The sequence below is a fragment of the Cimex lectularius genome, unplaced genomic scaffold, assembly GCF_000648675.2.
Source record: "Cimex lectularius strain Harlan isolate CLEC.00 unplaced genomic scaffold, Clec_2.1 scaffold298, whole genome shotgun sequence".
NCBI lineage: Eukaryota > Metazoa > Arthropoda > Insecta > Hemiptera > Cimicidae > Cimex > Cimex lectularius.
The window spans coordinates 282,545-302,322 of NW_019392861.1; the positions used below are offsets into that span (position 1 = coordinate 282,545).

The following is a 19,778-nucleotide window of genomic DNA, read 5'->3' on the forward strand; positions in this document are numbered from 1 at the left end:
CATGATTTAATCACGATATGAAAATAAGATCAGTGTGTTTATGTTTGACGTCAAATTAGAAAGTTTGTATATAAAAAAAGTTTATACTGTTATAAAACCAGGTGGATGGAGGTTTCATTTTGTTGTTGTCGAAAGTCAAAACACACAAGTTAAAGTTCGGCTGTTCGTTATGTCAAAAGTGGTCAAAAATCACTTGGGGCATGGATGCGGACCCTCTGAGCGTGATTCTTGTGAAACGTGACAGCAAGGGTGACCGGCTCCTTTTCAGGTACCCGTGCGAGAAAGTCAAAGGCCACGAAAACGGGCAGCAGTCTAGAAGGAAGAACCCCTATGCCCTGACTATCACTGAGGACATCCATGGGCCGCCTCCTCAGAACAATGAGAACGGCTGTCTGGGCAATTTCCCCGACGAAGTGCTTTCGAACCTTTTCGCCGTCAAGCAGGAGCTCTGCGAGGCCAAGTTCGAGCTGAAGGTGAACAACGTCAGATTTGTCGGCCATCCGACACTCGTCCAACCATGCTCCAGGAGGGGCAAACCGCCCAACAGGCCGATCATACTCATAAACGTCGTTTTCGCACTTCAGGCCGCTGCCAACCATTCTATTGTCAAGTGCTACTACGAGCTGAGCAAGCGCCTCGGAGCAGCGCTCCGCCATGAAGAAAGGCGCTGTGGTTATGTCAACAGCGAAATAAAATCTATGATATCTGCTCATGACGATAGACCGGAGGACTTGGGCGATGATGAAGATTACTCGCCTTTTGAAATCATCCTTGAGCGTTGCTCACTTGCAAAAGATTTAATGACTATTTACAATGATCTTTGTAATTCTGGCTTGGTGCAGATTAGGGTGAATAGGTGGATCGCTCTCAGCTTCTGCCTGCCACAAAAAGTTCATCAGCTTCACAACAAAGCCCTTTCTGTTGATCCTGAAGCAATAGACAAGTATGAGCTGTTGTTTCTCTATTAATATTTATAAAAAAAGTTTCCCCTGGTGAATTGAAGAAGTAGAGACAATTCAAACAACAAGCCGTCGATTATGTTCTTCAATTCCGTCACTTCCTGAGTGAGAGGCACTTTTTTCTTTCTACTTGAAATAATTTTGCCCAGTGTGAGATATTCTTTAAAGAAAATATAAAGTTTATAATCTGCATTCTTTAAAAAATGCGACAAAGTCTCTTCTGCTTCTTTCAAGATCTACGCATCCCATATTGACTCGCATAATTATTTTTCAGATGTTTATGAAGTCTGCCAGTAAAGAAACTTGGGGATTGCTATGGCTGAATAGTTAGGGCATCTGATTCGTATTTGTTACAGTCCTTTTTATTAAATTAATCCATATATGTTTAGTAGTCATAATTGGCTGTATTGATTATTTTAATTAACTATACTTTCTATCTAAGGTCTTGGTTGAGATGAAAAAGTTAACATCATGAGTGGGATTCGAACCCATGACCTTCTGCTCACACTGTATTTTGATTATTAGGTCTTCCCTGAATATCCAAGTCAGCATATTATTGATAATTTAATCTGTTGGATGCATTTCTGCATTTTCGTTGGTGTAGGCATTCCAGAATGATCTGAACTAACAGGCTCACCTCAGACTCCAACACAATATTATATTATTACGAAAGCTGAAAACATTGAAAACAAACTTTGGATTGTATTTGCAGTGATCTTTCTATTAATTCCAAGCATTGCTCTTGGAGTTTTATTTGAAAATTTGAAACTATTGGTTAATCGTCTGACCTCTTGTTCATTACATATAAATGTAATCTTAACACATTCACTCAGATGATGCTGTGGCACAAAGCATTCAGGTGTTTGCAATGTCTTAGAAAATATCCAGTTGTTAAACAAGTCAAAAGGAATAGGACTTGCAGAACGTGTAAAAATTGCTGAATGCCTGATTACATTATGTTGTATTCCGTTCTTTTTTCCCTTCCAGCGATTAGTTAAAGAGCTGCTTTATTTATGTTTTAGATGTCTGCAGAGTGTAAGGCCGTACCATGGCTTGTTGCTGCTCGTTGATGCGACACAGTTGTTGGACAGCCTTGTACCTGATGCCTCGCCTGCCCTTATACGGCTTATTAAAATCTACACGCCGCTTAAATCTTTACAGATACTTTCTGCTGATGCAGACTTAACACTGGCTCAAGTAGAATTCTATAGTAAAAAGAAAACCTTTATTTAATTAAATTAATTGTTGGTAAATCAATAGGTGTTCAATTTAGCCGGACACCTCGTGTATTGGGGCAAAGCCATTATTATTTACCCTCTTTGTGAAAGCAATGTCTACATGACTGCACCGAATGCACCAGTCCACGCATCTTCCCCACTCGTGGAAAAGTTTTCTGAACAATTCCCTGCTCAGTCCTTAATTCAGGTAATAAAACAAATAAAGAACTGTACATTGCTAGTTAAGTAGGAAGTTAGGTTTTTACAAGCAAAAAATCATTTTTAAAATGTTGTATTTTTTGTCCTATTAAGAGTTGAAAATTTTAGAAACAATAGTTTTATGGATGAAAAGTAGATTTAAAAAAAAAATAGATGTACAGTTCTAATTTTTTTGTCATTTTCAGTTGTACTATTTTTTAGGTGATGTCTGAATTTTCATTGCCTATATCAATACGCCAAAGAATGTCACCATTGGTAGGAAGTAATCATAATGACGTTCAAGTAATAATATGGTTATTACAACATAGATTGCTCTTACAACTCCACACTTATATTTATTTTATGCCAACTCACACAGGCTTGCCCATGCCTGTAAGTTAAAGACGAACGACAGGACCAAACAAGAAGATTTTAAAAAATTAATTTCTAGGAGGGAGGAGTTGTGTCAAAAAGTGAAGGCTCGATAGCAGGAGGGGATGCGAGCACGCCTTCGGAGACGCTATCAGTAAGCGGTGATAGTATTGATGAGTCCAGTGAAGAAGCATCACCACCTATAGGAACGGGCAGGCAGGTGTCCTGGGACAGGGAGGATTATTTGAGCAGATTAGGTGCATCTGAAAGGGCGGCTATTATCAACACCCCTGCCTCTCAAGAACAACTCCGTCTGCTCGTTAGGCTTATTCTACAAGGTATAACCCAATGATTTAAAGTTAGAAACTTTATATTAATTTTTATCCTTTTAGATCATCTTCAGGGTGAACATCACTTGGAAGAAATCATGTATATGGAAAACGTAAGAAGATCTCAACTTCTACAGCTTCTTGACAAATTCAGAGACGTTTTAATAACTTGTGAGGCTGAAGATCCTGCCTTAGCTATGTTTTATCCTCATTCTTATTCTCCTTAGTTTTATTTATAGTTATTTATTCGTTTTTATACTCACGAAATAGTTATTATATTGTTATTAATTTCCATTTAATGTTACATTTGTGATTGGAAAATTTGAAGAAAAGTTTTTATCCTACATAATTTTTTTATTAGGCTTGAAATAAAATTAAATTCAAAATGCAACACTGTTATAAGTTTCAGATAAATAATTGAAATTACTGCGAATATATCTGTTTTTTGTTATATTGTACTGTAAAGTATGCCTATAGTATTTATACACTTATTTATATGAAAATGAGAGTGTTAAAATTTTAAAAATAAAGCTGTTGCTTTGTTTAGGTCAAGAAATTTGTAAGGTTACAAAACCAGAGACAAATTAAGATCATAAATATAACTTTTTAAAATTTATAAATTTATTTTACCAATATTTATGCCATGGAATAATAATCAAAAAGTATATTATAACTACAAATAAATCAACTACACATATAGTAAGATAATGTATTTAAAGTTTCTGAGATGCTCACAAAGCTAACCATACGTTACAAAAATCATATGTCCACAATTAAAAAATGGAAGTCTGGAAAATAAAGTTTAACCACTTATACAATGAACCTGTTTCTATATCCGGCGAACTATTAGTGGTTACATTTGATAAGGGGCTAACTTGGAATGTGCACAAACGATCAAAAAACAGACACAACAAATGATTTAAAATGGTTCACTCCCTATCAAAAAAATGATCAAAATTACCATTAAAATCAAAACTTTCAAATATACATGCTTACTTAAACCAATTTGGATGTACACGTGCCAGGTTTTCAGATCGGCCATATATTCCAATATTCAAAGATTACAAAGTTTAACAAAAATAAAAGTCTTTACGACTAATTGCTTCTGTCCCTTATTATGTAAACAAGAACATACTTCACAGAGATCTTCACATGCTATTTTTATGTCCATGAAAACGTATTACAAACGTTTTCACACTAAATTACCAGATCCCATTTAACACACAAATACAATTACTCAATGCCTAACAATTACCCCGTCAAAGGCTGAAAAGAATATGGATAAGAGACCTCTTGAATGATTAATCCAGAGTGGTTGCCAATGAATAGCTTCCTCTACAATGCCATACAATTGTAGATATAAATAAATTAAGTAAAAAAACAAAATAAATAAAAAAAGGTTCTGAAATTATTATTATCATTATTATTGGTTAGATACTTTTCTTTTGCTCTGAGAAACTGTTCAGCCTTGTTTCTTTAGAAGGCTGGAAGGGATAATTAGAAAACAAAAGAATTATACCTTTTGTAAGACCAAACAAAATTTATTAAAATATTTATAAATGTTTCTGCCCAGGATTCAAAACTTGTCTAACATTCATATTTATCCTTGACTCAGTTACATAATTTTCAAAATCTTTCCAGTCCTCTGACAACATCCCTTCGTTGCTCCAAGGTCTTAATTTCGTTGCGACGATTTTCGGAACTCCGTGGTAACTCAGTCTACTCTGGGAAGACATGACAATACAATCTCCGCTTTCAACGAGAATCGCTGTTGCATCATCGTTGATATCCTGGCCCCCGATCAAAAATACAGCATTCTGTCCAAAACTGAAATGAATTTTATCAATTAATCACTAGGATTTACACTCAAAAACAAAAAAGCAGATTTATTTGTTTATTTTCCAGAATAACTAGATATAAAGATTAATAGTTGTTTTAAAATGTAAACACAACATTAATAACGTGTATGGTGTTTAGTGACCATTAGTTAATGATTATTTGGTGATAGTGAGATGCGGTCTGGTGTGACGTAGGTTTCAGAAAAACATTTTCTTTATCATGCTGTCATTTTTAAGTGCTAATTGTCCATTGTCTATCATCCATGATGGCCTACAGCATTTAAAGCTATCAGAAGTCTCAATTGAAAAGAAGGTAGTGGTCGACCACAATATATGATAGAGACAATCTTTTTATTGCTTGTACTGCACTATGGAACTGTTATTTAAGGGTGTCCTTAATAGGTAATGAACTATAAACTGTTTGTAATGTAAGGATGAGCTCTAAAACTGTCATCACAAAGCTTCATGTGAATAGCAGTCTCTAGACATCCAACATCCTACTATTGGTCAAGTAGAAAGCAAATCAGCATCTCTCTTGAACAATGAGAAGCTGTTCTCTTCACAAATGAGTACCAGTTTACTTTGTGGAAATTAGATGACCAGGATTGAATGAGAAGACACAATGAAGAACGCTTTGATTACCATAATGAAAGTGTCAGTACGTTCTCCTGACATGATCCCAAAGAACACTTATGGTACATGATAAAGACATTATTCATTAATAGATAGTCCCATTTGACCAATTTTAATATATAAATGCATTAATAATAATGATGATAAACGAAGAAGGTGGGGAAAAAAGATCGTGCGCTACTTCCAACAATCGCTGACCAGTTTCAAACCCTCTGCTCCATAAAACAAAATTTGATCACTTAATTACATGATGCCTAGACGACTTAAATCCCTCCTCAAGGTAATACACACTATTAAGTGCAAATCCAGATAATAAATAATTATTTAAATTTTAATTTATTACTAAATAATTTTCTAGTGTTTTGGAGAATTTTCTTTCAAACCCATAATAATTAAATGATTTTTATTAAAACTCATGAATTTCTGACCATGTTTAATTTGGTTTACATTAATAGAAGCATGTTTTCATTAATATAAAGGTAAAAATACATATGATAACAATAATAAACAACAAAATAGGAGTGTCCAGTCCTATTTTGTCTATGAGTGAATATATATAAAGAAAGAAGTGTTTTACCTAAAAGAGAACAAAGGCGCCGTGTTGTTTGGTTCAGAGTGATCAGTATGACCTGACAGTGTTGAATCCATGTGATAAAAATTGATTATTGCTGCCTGCGCATCGACATCCCAATTGCCAATACATTTTCCAATGATTTTACACAGTTCATTTAACTCAGGCGGAAAATCATTTTTCAAATTTTCAGAATACACCTATAATAATCGTTCTACATGGGTATAAACCAGTCCAAGTATACATTTTTCTATTTAAAATAAATTACTTTAGTATCCCAGTTATGATGGTAGCCAAGGGTCACCCATCTTAGTTGTTTATAAATTTTACTCTTGGCTTCATTACTAAAACAAGATAAATATAAATTTCATTACCAAAATTTTACTCTGACAATAATTAAAGAAAATATAACAGTCAAAATAATTCCAAATTTCCAAATACTTACTCATTGCACATGTGCCACCAATCATCATTTTCAGAAAGTAGTCCATGAGTCAACAAGTTGTTTTTGTTTGGCGGTCTTGTATACTCTTCTAAGCATTTTCTTATCCAGTACCTTTGTCCCTTAGGGGTAAAAGGATTTCTCAAAATAATTAAACCTATTTGGACATAATATTAATAGATTATGGTAGAACATCAAGAAATGTTAAAAATCTAAATAAAGCAAAAAGAACGTAAAATATGATAGTTAAGTTTATTAATAATATAACCTGAGCTAACCAGGATGCTGAATTAATTCCAAAAGAACCCATGTGTCTAGGCTATTAATTCCATAAGAATCTAAATTTAAGGGACCTGGCATTTTTGGTGATATGCGTCGAACTTGCTGAAAATCAATAATTAAATAAAAGTATTGTTGAAATAATAATCAATACATAGCAGAAAAAATGTAGTCTGATATTAAAAAGTGTGTTCATTGTTGCCTTTTAACAAACTGTACAAAATTGTTGTCAATTTTACATTTAATGAAGTAAGATTTCATATTAGTCACAGGGTGATGAACCTTTAGTTAGATTATTTTCAGTAATTTTGGTCTCTCGGTTCATTAGCCAATAACGGATGATCATACTGCAGGCATATTGACAAACAATGATAGATATTTAGATTTTAGATAGATACTAGCAAGAGCAAAAGTAAGTTTTATTCTACAGAGGGGCGTAACATCCAACCTGTCGGGTGTCACGGAGGGGTCAAAATCACTTTGATACTTTTTGCAATTTAATCAATACAATTCCAAGGGCTGTACTGACATTCGAACCTAGAACATTGACAGATTATCGGTTATTAATTATAATCGATTATTATTATCGTGGAAAATACAAATTGGACGGCCGAACCACTTGGCCACTGTTTATATGAACAGAAATTATATTTTAATTTATACTTTGATGACACATGATCATTATGACTATCAATTCTCACCTATCAACCCAACAATCCACAGAAGACACAAGTCCAGAACGTATAGCAAAACTAGGAAGATCAAATATGATCATACTGATGACAAATGTGACCATTGGTGTGCTAAAAAAAAGGATGGTCCAGAAAAAGAAGAAAATGTCAATGAACAAAACTTGTCAAGAAGTAATAAAAATATTTTGCATGTATTCTGTAACAGGATTATAATATTCCAGATACACTCCTAAACGGTATGAAATACTAATAAAAAACAAGGACGTGCTATGTAAGCAAGAAGAACAGGGAACAGCGCCTCAAGTTTGCTAAAGAACATTTACACCCAGAGCCTGATGCATTTTGGGAGACTTATTTTCACTGATGAGAGAAAATTTAATGTCCCAGGATCTGATGGTAGAAAGTATGTGGTGTAAGCCAGGGAACACTTGAAATTAAAGAATACAATACACATGGATAAACATGGGGGTAGTGACATGCTTGTTTGGGCTATTGAGGAATTGTCAATTTACAATGATAGATGGGTCATGGACCAATAAACACAGAATTTAAAGGAAAGCACTATTAAATTGGGTGTAGAAAGGACTTTCTGGGAATACAATGACCCCAAACACATGACTTGGAAAATTCAAGAATCGCTACTATATAATGTGTCTAGGCAGCTCCAGACACCACAATCGCTCGATTTAAACCATATCATCACAGCAGCTAAAAAAATAAAAAATAATAATAACTAATTCTATCAATGAAAAACTGTTTATTAACGGTAATAAAAAGTAGGGATGGACAACAGACATTTTATATATGTACATTGTTTAATATGTGTAATATTTAGTGACCGTTACTTAATCAGTATTTAGAGAGTGTGAGATGCAATCTGGAGTGATGTAAGTTTAGAAAAACATTTTCTTTATGATGCTAAAGATTCAACTTAATGAGATCATCTTCAGGGCTCAAAGTGTGCATTTTCTAAACTTACAGCACACTAGACCACATATCACGATTTCTAAATATTCATTGTTTAATATCTAAATATTGAATCTTAGACATAGATTTAGTAGATGAAATGTTCAGGGTGTATAATATACTGTGCCCTTTGAGAGCTTTTGTATGTTCTGTACTTATATCACACTGGTGAATCCTACTCCATCAAGAAACTTGATTAGTAGGGCTGGTTTCAGAGGTTGAATTACTTCTACAGTTATTACTTATTGTACACCCCAAAACTTTCTTCTGTGGGTAAATGGTGGCACCACAGTTTGGTATTAGGTGTTGGTGCCTCCTCTGCTTCTTTGCAGAATCTGCATACACTGTTGAATACTATTACGTGTTATATGGTTTTTGTTGTTGATTAAAGTTTACAGCTGCAAGTCATTGTAATAATTTAATCCTTTATTATTTTAATTTAAAGGTTTGTTTTAATTTCATTGAAGGTATTCGGAGTTTTTTGATACTATTTTTTATAAGGTGGCATGTTCACTTTTAACTGAACGTTTGATTTTTTTCCGAAAACGAGTTCATTCATTTTTCTTTTCACTTCATTATTATTACCACTTTTATCTTTTGTGTGATTTTGAATGGCATACCTTCGGGTCGAAAGGTGGGTTCATTTCTAGAACTGAAGATAAATCAGGAAGTGGTGATTTCCTCTTATAATATTTAAACTTCTCTTTGAACATTTCACATAGTTTTGAATGTAATTAACAGGTCTTCAATGTTTAAAGTTTTAAACGTTGACCTACTGTTATCCGACAGAATGCCGATATATTTGCTTTTTTGAATTGCAGACAATAAAATAATGATTTCGTATGTTTTCGTTAATTATATTTTTCTGTTTGTTTGATGTTTTTATTTCTTTTATGATATGATGACAAAAAATTTACTAAAAATAGAAAAATGTCAAAATGTTTTAGTCCTTTTATTACATGTTTTTTTATGTTGGTAATGTTTGTGCTTAAAGATTGTATGTCGATTTGTAGATGAATTTTGATTTGAATTAAAGTAATTAAACGTTTCAGCCGGTTGATGAAAGTCGTTGACAGAATGTCAATTACAACGGAATTTGTGTTCCACTTTCATTCACATTCCTTAGTTAAGTTGGCCTAACTGTTTTCTACCCAAATCAAATATGGTGTAGAATTATTATTTTTCATATCGAGTCAGTGTTTTGTTCTGTCCTATTGATGGTCGGTTTACTCATTGTATTTTATGTGAAATATAACCGGTCGTCCGTATAAAATGCGGATTTAACGAATTGATATAGGAAAGAGGAAGGAATTCGAGGAAACACCTTTGGAAAACAGGAAGAGGAGGTTTGTCTGGCACGTATAATTTGTAATTTATCGGTTGCCTTGTCAGTTTTGAATTGTTTTTAAAAAGAAAAAGAGAACCGGACGAGATAAAGGTATGGCGTCCGGTCTGAAGCACTTGAAAAGTCACATCAAAGCGGTCGGCAACATCCAGAAGGTGACTGGCTCCATGAAGATGGTTGCCGCTGCCAGGTTCATCCAGGCAGAGAAGAGCGTCTCTGTCGCCAGGCCGATTGGGCTTTGCGTCAGGAGGTTTTATGACAGTTTCAGCCAATCTGTAAAACAGTCCGACTGGCATCACTTCTTGGCCACTTTCACATCTGACCGTGGGCTCTGCGGTGGGGTCCACAATAAAGTCTGTAAGAAGGGTAAGCAGGTGTTGAAAGACAATCCGGGAAATTACAGCTTTTTCTGTATAGGGGAAAAGAGTAGGTCAATCCTTGCTTTTGACTTCCCCAAGTTGGTCCGCATTGTCGTCAATGGGATTGGCCACAGGACGCCAACTTTTCAAAGTGCATCGGAGATCACTTTGAAGCTGATTAATTATACAGACTTTTATCATGTTGTCATGGTTTATCCCATATTTAAAAACATGCTTTCATTCAATATTCAAGCATCGAATTTGTACTCATATTCGGTCATTGCCGACACGGAGTTTGTGATGAAGTACGAGGTGGACAGAGATGATTTTCAGTCTTATGTGGAGTTTTTGATCGCGAGTCAAGTTTTCTCCGCTTTGTGCGACACTTACCTTGTTGAGCTTTCGGCTCGGATCAATGCGATGTCTTCAGCCACGAAGAATGCTGGCAAACTTAAAAAGACGCTTATGCTACAGTATAACAGAGTACGACAGGCTCTTGTTACTAAGGAACTTATGGACATTATCGGTGGGGCTTCTGTCATCATAAAAAAGAAAAAATGAAAAGATCTTTTCAACAATAGCATGAAAAATGCTAGTATATTTGCCCAAGGCAAAAAATTCAATAAAAAATAAAACATTAAAACTAACAGTTGTACTGATTACTTATGTATTTATTTAAAAAAACAAAACAGTGCTAAAAGTTAAGTTGAAGAGGTATTATTTTGAACTACTATTTTGTAGGAAAAGGTTCAAATCACACTACACTTACTTTGCCTAATATGAAAGGCATATTTGTTTAGAAATGAGGCAATAAAATACGATTGCTTTAAAAATAAAATAAAATTTATTTTGTAATGTACCGATAGTTAATAATTAAAGTTGATTTGGAAACCCTGGTGGCCAAGTGGTTGGGGCGCCTGATTCGTATTTCCCATGGTTCCAAGGTTCTGGATTGAAACCCTGCAGACTTTTTTTTTTAGTATAGTATATAAAATGTATTGTAAACTTGTTTGACTCTTTGAATGCAACACCGAACAGGTAGTTGGGCAGTTAGCCTTCATGTGGGACAGGAATTACTTCCCTTTCCTTTTAGAGTCAAGAAACATAATGACATTTTTACCTATTTTGTTCATTAACCCTCAAATCTCTTACTTTTCAAAACTTCAAGAAATCATCTGATTATTGATCCACATCTGATCTGTGATTCTAAGTTGTTATGAAATATGAGATGGATGATGACGATTTCAATCTGATGTGGAGTTTTCGATTGCGAGTTAAGTTTTCTCCTCTTTGTGCGACACTCACCTTGTCGAGCTATCGGCTCGGATCAATACAATGTCTTCAGCCTCGAAGAATGCTGGCAAACCCAAAAAGGCGCTATGCTACAGTATAACAGTGTATGATAGGCTCTTTTTACGAAGGAACTTATAGACATTATTGGTGGGGCTTCTGTCATCATCGGGGGGGGGGGGATTTAACCCCCCAAAAGTTAGTTAGTTTTACTTTTTATCTAAGGTTTTGGTTGAAATTAACAAGTTAGTGTCATGAGCGGGATAAGAACCACTTGTTCGAGTACAAGTAGTTAGAGTAACAGTGTATTGAGCCGAAGGTCATGGGCTCGAATCCTGCTCGTGACACTAACTTTTTCATCTCAACGAAGACCTTAGACAAAAAAATAATTAATTGAAATAATTAATATGGTCAGTTACAACCGCTAAACATATACAGATTAAAAAGTAAAACATTAAAACTAACAGCTATACTAATTACTTACGTTTTTATTTAAAAAAACAAAACAAAATACTGGTAATAATTCTGTATTTAAGCATAGTAAGTTAAATTCAGGGTGTTTTATGGCTTCAAGAACTTTTATTACATTTTTGTATGGGGTCTGCAGGGCCAAAATTTATATTTTTGTACTCTCCAATCATTTTGGTCTGGCAGACATGTTTTGGTATTTTGCCATATTTTAGGTTTGCTACAGATCATAATAATTTAAAAAAGCCAAACACAGATGCAGCACTGAAGCCAGAGGAAAATGAATATAAATGGTGAGACTACAGGCTCAAGAACCCGTGTGTCCTTTGTTCTTTTCTTATAGTACCCTTGTCATCTATGAATTTTATTTCTTGATTTTGTTATGATTGTCACAAGAGAACTAGCTTTTTTTTGTGTGCAGAATTTACACATATTCACATTATCTTCGTTGTAATGCATTCTGAAATGTCATTTTGTTGAAATCCTTGGGATTACTATTACATCTTACCTTGTCTCTCTTAAAATTACTCTATAATGTATTCCAATCTTGCACAAGGACCCATATTTTAGTTTTTGATTTTAAGAATAAATTCTGCTTCCTTTGATCTTTTTGGGTTTCCTCATTGGTGGGTCAGAAAAATGTATTTAACCTAGAATATGGAGTTTGGTCATTTTTGTTCTTTTTTCCTCGCTGGTTTGGCCTGTCAGGTGCAATTTTGCAAAATTGTTTATACATTACTTTATCAAGTTAACTATTTTTTTTCTTTGTATGAAATATATTGCAAATGAATGCAACAAAAAAATAAATTGTAAGTCTGTGACAAGATAAACCTATAACTTGCTCGTCTCCAATTATTATGGTCTGCATTTTGGCATTTTACAATCTCCTTCTTGTCCTGTGTGCTTTTTTATCAATGCTTTTGTTTGGCAAAATGCAAAAAGATTTGACAGACAAATCAGTTAGAATAGCCCAAAAAAAAGATATAAGGTACAAGCTGGTAATGGTGTTATCAAAAATTTGTATGCAAAACAACAGACAACAGTATTCACATTGTACAATGAAATCGTTGAGTAAAACTTGCCAATTATAGAAGAAAAATATAAATAATTCCTTTATAATTAATTTTAATTTTATTATTTGACAAATGAAAAAGATCAATCAAAGGAAAATTACTTACAAGCATAAAAAAATTGCATAGAATTTTCTTTAGTATTTCCGAGGTTGGTGTCCATTCTCTGGTCTTATTTTTGCTTATTACAGAACAAAATCTATAAAAATCAACTAAATTATTGAAAATAAATTATTGATTGTGTTTTTTTATCAACGCTTTTGTTTGGCAAAATGATAATATACAGGCAAATTTGGTGAATAAAAAAAACATGATAAGAATAAATCATACACTCACTTAAACTATATTAATATTATATTTTGTTGTTCACGTAGAAAAATGAAAAATATTACTGAAACAGGCATCAATTTAGGTCAAACTCATCAACAGGATGAAGGTTTATTAAATAAATATAATATAACAGCATAAATCTTGCACCTCTGTATAATCCAGTGTCAGCAATTTGTGCATTATCAATGACAAGGAGAGTGCATTCAATGAAACTATTATTTTACTAATGTTGACCTGGCTGTAGGTCACTTATTGGGTCCTCTTCACTCGCAGTTTTGCTGAACACTCAAAGATGTTTCGGTATTGTGCCATCTTTGGTGAGTGAAGATGGTACCAATAAGTGAACCAGTGCTAGTTCAGCCATGAGTTCACCCACTCGTAAATTAACACAGCATTTTACTATTGCAAAGGATTTACAATCTAAAGGAACAATCAAGGAAAGGAAAACAACACTTTTTTGTTGTTGTTAACTGAATGGTCAGTGTGACTATTGTTTTGAAAGTGCATTGACGGCATTTTTAACAGTTTAATAATAGTGTAGTGTCATTAATTTTTTTATTCATTGCATTTATAATATCTAGAATAGCCAGTTATGGATAACAAAGGTAGGGTTTAGAAAACAAAATTACTCATTTAGGTATTAAAATTATCAGAATTTCTAGTTTGTAAATTGTTTGTTTTCTCTATTTCATTTTTTTAAACTGAATATAACAGTCACACTTTACTTAGTTATCATGGTCTATTTGTTCTCATTCTGATAAAAACATTAGCAAAAAATATTTTTTGCTGTTTCTTTTGTTTTTATATCTTTTAGCAAACCAAAGCAATAGTTTCTTTTGATTTTATCGTAAACCTGAAACATAGTTTCTTGTTAATGCTGGTTAATTTTTTTAAAAATTATTTTTGTTTTTATTATAGTTTCAGTCAGTTGTTCTTCTGTATGCTTCTGTTTCTGGTTTATTTTAGTCGTACTTAAAAAATATCTTTGTTTTAATTTCAGATATGTTTGCGAAGAAGAAAAGAAAGCCCCAAATCTCTCCACCGACCAATTTCGAACATAGGGTCCACACCGGCTTCGATAAGAGAGAAGGGAAATTTGTTGGTCTTCCTCTACAGTGGGCTTCCATTGTCGGAAACAATCAAATTCTAAAGAGCACCAACCGACCTCTTCCTTTAGTGGATCCGTCAGAAATTACACCAACTGAAATTCTCGATCTTAAAGTAAAGACAGAAAATTGTAAATGTAATGTTTATTTGTTTTTGTTTTTTTATATTGATTTATTTTTAGACAATTGTACGTGGTGATACAAAAGTGATTAGGGGGTTAATCAGTCCTGGTGAAGAGCAGACAAATGGAATTCCAAAGACTTCAAATGTCGCCAGGTCTAATTCACTCAGGTCATCCAGTCCTCCGAGGCTCAGGAGACCACCTCGTTCCAATATCCCCCCTGCTGTTCCAGAAGGGCAAATGCTCACTATGCCTTATACTGTAAGTTTTGTTAAAAAAAAAAAAATAAAATAAATAAAAGTTTTATGATAGGTTAAATTTAATTCTGCAATAGGGAGGCGCACCAGGAAACTCACCAGTCGACTGGAGAGGGCCTCCTTTGCCGCCTTATCATCCTGCATCAAACCAGCATGTCGTGAATGGAAACAACTTTCACAATCCAGCTCAAGTAAGTTGTATTAAAATTTTAAGAAAATCAGATAGTAGACATGGTCATTAAATAGAATGTTATGAAACAAAAATTTGTGTAGTGGATGGGAAGCAGTAATATGCAGTACTACGATTCTTACTATATGAGCAATTTTCAACATCATTTCAGAGTGAGTTACGAAGTTGAAAGTTTTAGGCTTTGAATGGTTTTGTTCTATTCCAGGGCTTTTATACAAACCTGTCAAACGCTGCTAAACCACTGTTATTTTTTTGTATATTTAACACAAATGAAAAACATGTAGTATTTGTAATCACTAGTTTGATCCATTTGTCCAGAGATTTTTGTTTTGAACTAAACCTTGCACATTATAAATTTATGTTTGCATACTTACATATTAAAACTTAAAATATATATTTTTTAAATGCACATTTTTTAAATTTAATGTTTTCATCAAATACATTTTCAGTGTAAATCTGTTTGGGGCATGATCTAACATTATTATTTTTTAATGCTGTAATATGAAATAAACCATTAAAATTGAATCACATTTATGTTTCACTTACAAGTCACTGCATATATTATAATACAAAACTAAATTATGCGTTGTAAATATGCCATTTTGCTTTTTAACTACTTCAAATGAACAAAATAACACAATAACATGAATAATAATGTCCAATAAATATACTACTAAGGCTTTAATAAAATATTTATTTCACAAATAATTATCAAATTAAAGACTTTTTATTTGTACTTTAAATATTATTATTCAAATGATGCATTTTCTTTTTATAAGCTGTATAATGACATTAGATATTATGTTTTTAGTTTGATAGAGCACTGCACATTTCATAGATTTAATTAGAAAAGTAAACGTAGGAAAATATTAACTTGGAAATCCAAAGAAATCATTTCCAACGTTGTATATTTATTATGTTATATTTTATTAGGCAAATAATGGAGGGCCACAACAAATTCGTAGTCCAGACCAAAATATGAATAAAGTCAACGGTACGATGACACCGGCACAACAGCAAAGCCAACAGATGCAGCAAAGTATTGCTAAACAACAGCAACAGCAACATCAAGACCAGCAAAGGATATCCCATGAGCAGGTAGACACCAACACAATTTATTTAGGGTGTGTAAAAAATGACCATTTCAACTGTAAAATTTTTATTTATTTTATATTTAAAAAAAAAAATTGCAATAATAGAATATTGTAGACTAGAATATTTGATGGTTAATTGTCATGTACAAGTTGGTCTCCTTGACAGACAGGACTGATTTTGGTTAAAAAATGTCTTTTACTTCAGTTTTATGTTTTCCAATGTATAAACACATTGATGTGATGCTTTGTGTGCCACAATGTTTACTGGGCGTTTGAAATGAAAAGAAAGAATTATTTAACATGTGTGAGTGGTTAACCTATGCAAATTACATTATGTGTCCATACTTGTGAGGTAATTTACTACAGTCAATACGTTAAGGGTATGAGCCATTGCTTAGAGAAGGTACTTACATGAATGAGAAAGGTCAGGAATATGGGGTAGAAATGACAGGTTGAAATTTTGTAATATGGATGAAGGAATATCAAATATTAACAAGGAAAAAGGTGAAGGGGCAAGTATAGAGAAGGCCTATCATTACACGAATAGCAATGAAATTGGAAGACAGAATGGGAAATACAATATTTCAAAAAGTTGATAACAGGGTTGTTTTTTACTCACCTTAATTTAGTGTTTTTAATTATGATTTTCAAAATTTTATTGTTGAATTTATCAGTTCCGAGCTGCACTGCAGCTAGTAGTGAGCCCTGGAGACCCAAGGGATAGGCTTGAAGGATTTATGAAAATCGGTGAAGGCTCGACTGGCACCGTTTGCATTGCTTCAGACAGGGCAACTGGGAGAAAAGTTGCTGTGAAAAAAATGGACCTAAGGAAACAGCAGAGGAGAGAGCTTCTTTTCAACGAGGTTGTCATCATGAGGGATTATCATCACCCCAACATTGTAGACATGTACGAAAGCTACTTAGTCGGCGATGAGCTTTGGGTCGTCATGGAATATCTCGAAGGAGGCGCTCTCACAGACATTGTCACACATGCGAGAATGGACGAGGAACAAATAGCAACAGTGTGCAAGCAGTGTCTTAAAGCACTTGCTTACTTACATTCTCAAGGAGTTATACACAGGGATATTAAAAGTGATTCAATACTCCTTGCTGCTGACGGAAGGGTAATTTTTTCAATTATAGCTTTGTATGAAGTTGATGTTAAAATATCTTTGACAAATGATGATTTTTAGGTTAAATTGTCAGATTTTGGTTTTTGTGCACAAGTATCTGAAGAATTGCCAAAAAGAAAGTCACTTGTTGGTACTCCTTACTGGATGTCACCTGAAGTCATCTCTCGTCTCCTTTATGGACCAGAAGTTGATATTTGGTCCTTAGGTATGTTAAAAAAAAAATTAATGTCATTATTAATACATTTCTTCGGCTTATTCAGAAGATGTTTCAACACCTATATACCTAACCAATCACGTGGTTGTCACAAAAAATGTTTATTGAAATATTTAAGTTTACCTGTAATAAATACAAATGCTGAACTAGTGTGGTGATATACCTTCCGAAAAAGCCCAAAAATAGTAATAAAAATTTCCCCATAAATTAAATTGTAATCTAGGCAGGAAAAAGGACATTTTACTTCTGCATTTTTAATATTATTATTAATATTTATTTATTTTTAAAAGGAATTATGGTCATTGAGATGGTTGATGGAGAACCTCCTTTCTTTAATGAGCCGCCACTCCAAGCTATGAGAAAAATTCGTGATATGGCTCCTCCCAAGCTGAAAAACACTCACAAGGTAAATAATCCATTTTTCTAATTTATACATAAATCTAATTGGTTCTCATAGGTATCAGGTCGACTGCAAGGTTTTCTCGAACGTCTTCTTGTCCGAGATCCAGGCCAAAGGGCTACTGCTGCTGAGCTGTTGCAGCATCCTTTCCTCAGACAAGCCGGCCCCCCTTCGCTTTTAGTACCTTTGATGAGAGCTTCCGCACATACTAATTGTTAATCAGTTAGTAAGTCGGGTCAATCAATTACGGCATTTCTTATAAAAGAATCATTGACCATGTAATTTTAGGTGTGTACCGGATAAAAACCTTATAGGAAAATTAAATTACCCGAATTGGCACTTGACTCTCCAAAAATTAGAATTAAAGTATTTTAAATTGTAGTAATGAAAGGGCAAAAGATATTCACAAGCTTTAAATATAAACTATTTTAACCGAACGACAGACATTTCCACAATAAGAAAAATATAGGGTTTAATATATTTTTTAAAATGTTTTATTTATACAGATGTGGCCTTAAAAATGTTATTATTTACATAAAATATTTATTATATGTTTTTTTATGGCAAATTGAACATATATATGGCAACCTGAAGGCTCAATAAATGTTCGTAAATTTTAAAAATATTTATTTTAATATTCATGACTATGTTCAATGTGTTTGTCTTTAGTGCTTTATATTGTTGGTAACATCTGTTGAAATTTATGAATAGCCAACAAGGAAGAAATGAAATTTGATAATTATATCAATAATCATGAAGTGAATTCTTTAAAATATAATATTTTCTATATGAAATAGAAATCCTCCATCCATTTACCATATTTCTAATACAGGGATTTCTCTGTTTAAAAGTTGTATTTATTGTACTTATATTTAATTATTTAAAAAAATAATCTTAAAAAAAACAGTATCTTTGTTTATGGTGTGCCTTTAAGTTTTCATGTTAAAAATATAAGCATATACATTGTTTGTATATGTCCAAATTGTAACTTATTTTACAGTTTTATTTTAGCTTACAACATTCCATAGACATTGGCTTGTGTACTGTGCCAAAAATAATTGTAAGTTCCATTTTTTCCAATTTTTTGTGTAATTAGTTTTGTCCCACACTTTTTTTTTTTTTTTTTTTTTTTGAGATCTATAAACCTACTAATTTTTATTTACACCATCTTGTCTCATAACATTCAAACTAACTTTTCTTCTAATAAATTAATGATCTTAATTATTTTTATTTTTGCAATGGATGTTTTATTTTATGAATGCCATGAATTGTCATTGTAAGAAAGGGAAAAAAGCCGAATCTTAAAAGCTGTGATAATATTTTTGCTCGTTTACACTCGGAATGGCCAGGAATAAGCTGCAGCCGAAAAGGTCGTCGATTTAAAAATGTTGCAGGTCTTTTTTTTATATTATGAAAATATCATTCTTTATTTACAATTCAATATATTATTTACTGTAAAGTCAAAATCTTTGTTTTGAATATCAAATGCTAGCATGAATTAAAAATTATCAAAATGAACCACCCTACCTCTAAAATTGGGAATGTTATGAGTCTGGCAAAAAAATTCTATTATCTTATGTCAAAATTAATACACCTTAGTCGCACATATGTTTTTTGGGGTCGATTGAATAAATTTTGATTAGTTGCCAATTCATATTTTAGGTATAAAATACAAACGTAAGTGCCTGGAAATCACAACCACAGTATTGTTAGCATGTAGGAATATTGAAAGTTATATTTTCATAGTGATGATTTTTGGAAGGCTTTAAATCCAAAACACAATCCCAGAATTATTTTTAGTATTATATACATACATATATATAGTATTTGTGATTTGTTTACGCAGGAACCAAATAGTACTTAATAATACTACTTAATATTACACATCACTTATTGATACGCTT

General features: G+C 33.1%; 4 protein-coding genes across 5 annotated transcripts; 3 read left to right on the plus strand and 1 right to left on the minus strand.

The window, feature by feature from the left end:
• Nucleotides 1-37: 37 nt before the first annotated feature.
• Nucleotides 38-3,686, plus strand: LOC106665232 (GATOR complex protein NPRL3-like). The gene is made up of 6 exons (XM_014391503.2): nucleotides 38-943; nucleotides 1,982-2,156; nucleotides 2,220-2,384; nucleotides 2,597-2,767; nucleotides 2,826-3,084; nucleotides 3,139-3,686. Exons 1-6 carry the CDS (start codon nucleotides 201-203, stop codon nucleotides 3,300-3,302), a joined length of 1,677 nt encoding a protein of 558 aa, XP_014246989.1. The 5' UTR covers nucleotides 38-200; the 3' UTR covers nucleotides 3,303-3,686.
• An 84-nt stretch (nucleotides 3,687-3,770) lies between these two features.
• On the minus strand, nucleotides 3,771-9,267 carry LOC106665233 (nucleic acid dioxygenase ALKBH1). Its single transcript, XM_014391504.2, has 6 exons — nucleotides 9,117-9,267; nucleotides 6,838-6,943; nucleotides 6,563-6,716; nucleotides 6,386-6,461; nucleotides 6,124-6,317; nucleotides 3,771-4,902 (listed from the first exon to the last, which is right to left on the minus strand). Exons 1-6 carry the CDS (start codon nucleotides 9,207-9,209, stop codon nucleotides 4,629-4,631), a joined length of 897 nt encoding a protein of 298 aa, XP_014246990.1. The 5' UTR covers nucleotides 9,210-9,267; the 3' UTR covers nucleotides 3,771-4,628.
• A 271-nt stretch (nucleotides 9,268-9,538) lies between these two features.
• Nucleotides 9,539-18,980, plus strand: LOC106665262 (serine/threonine-protein kinase PAK mbt). 2 transcript variants are annotated; one of them, XM_014391574.2, is made up of 10 exons: nucleotides 9,539-9,842; nucleotides 14,359-14,579; nucleotides 14,647-14,847; nucleotides 14,921-15,034; nucleotides 15,117-15,185; nucleotides 15,967-16,131; nucleotides 16,802-17,251; nucleotides 17,321-17,465; nucleotides 17,765-17,880; nucleotides 17,932-18,980. In XM_014391574.2, exons 2-10 carry the CDS (start codon nucleotides 14,361-14,363, stop codon nucleotides 18,091-18,093), a joined length of 1,641 nt encoding a protein of 546 aa, XP_014247060.1. In that variant the 5' UTR covers nucleotides 9,539-9,842; nucleotides 14,359-14,360; the 3' UTR covers nucleotides 18,094-18,980. The 2 variants fall into 2 exon arrangements, with proteins under 2 accessions (XP_014247060.1, XP_014247062.1); XM_014391576.2 differs by lacking the exon at nucleotides 15,117-15,185 and having other exon boundaries at nucleotides 9,541-9,842.
• Nucleotides 9,937-10,761, plus strand: LOC106665155 (ATP synthase subunit gamma, mitochondrial-like). Its single transcript, XM_014391377.1, has one exon. It carries the CDS (start codon nucleotides 9,937-9,939, stop codon nucleotides 10,759-10,761), a length of 825 nt encoding a protein of 274 aa, XP_014246863.1.
• Nucleotides 18,981-19,778: the final 798 nt, after the last annotated feature.

Coding starts and splice junctions, on each gene's coding strand:
- LOC106665233 (XM_014391504.2), bottom strand. CDS start 9,209: ATGTTCAAAGAGAAGTTTAAATATTATAAGAGGAAATCACCACTTCCT. Junction 6,944..9,116: donor ACCCACCTTTCGACCCGAAG/GTATGCCATTCA, acceptor ATTGATTTTCAG/CAAGTTCGACGCATATCACC. Junction 6,717..6,837: donor GGAATTAATTCAGCATCCTG/GTTAGCTCAGGT, acceptor ATGTCCAAATAG/GTTTAATTATTTTGAGAAAT.
- LOC106665232 (XM_014391503.2), top strand. CDS start 201: ATGGATGCGGACCCTCTGAGCGTGATTCTTGTGAAACGTGACAGCAAG. Junction 944..1,981: donor GATCCTGAAGCAATAGACAA/GTATGAGCTGTT, acceptor TTTATGTTTTAG/ATGTCTGCAGAGTGTAAGGC. Junction 3,085..3,138: donor CGTTAGGCTTATTCTACAAG/GTATAACCCAAT, acceptor TTATCCTTTTAG/ATCATCTTCAGGGTGAACAT.
- LOC106665155 (XM_014391377.1), top strand. CDS start 9,937: ATGGCGTCCGGTCTGAAGCACTTGAAAAGTCACATCAAAGCGGTCGGC.
- LOC106665262 (XM_014391574.2), top strand. CDS start 14,361: ATGTTTGCGAAGAAGAAAAGAAAGCCCCAAATCTCTCCACCGACCAAT. Junction 14,848..14,920: donor TGCTCACTATGCCTTATACT/GTAAGTTTTGTT, acceptor ATTCTGCAATAG/GGAGGCGCACCAGGAAACTC. Junction 15,186..15,966: donor ATTTTCAACATCATTTCAGA/GTGAGTTACGAA, acceptor ATATTTTATTAG/GCAAATAATGGAGGGCCACA.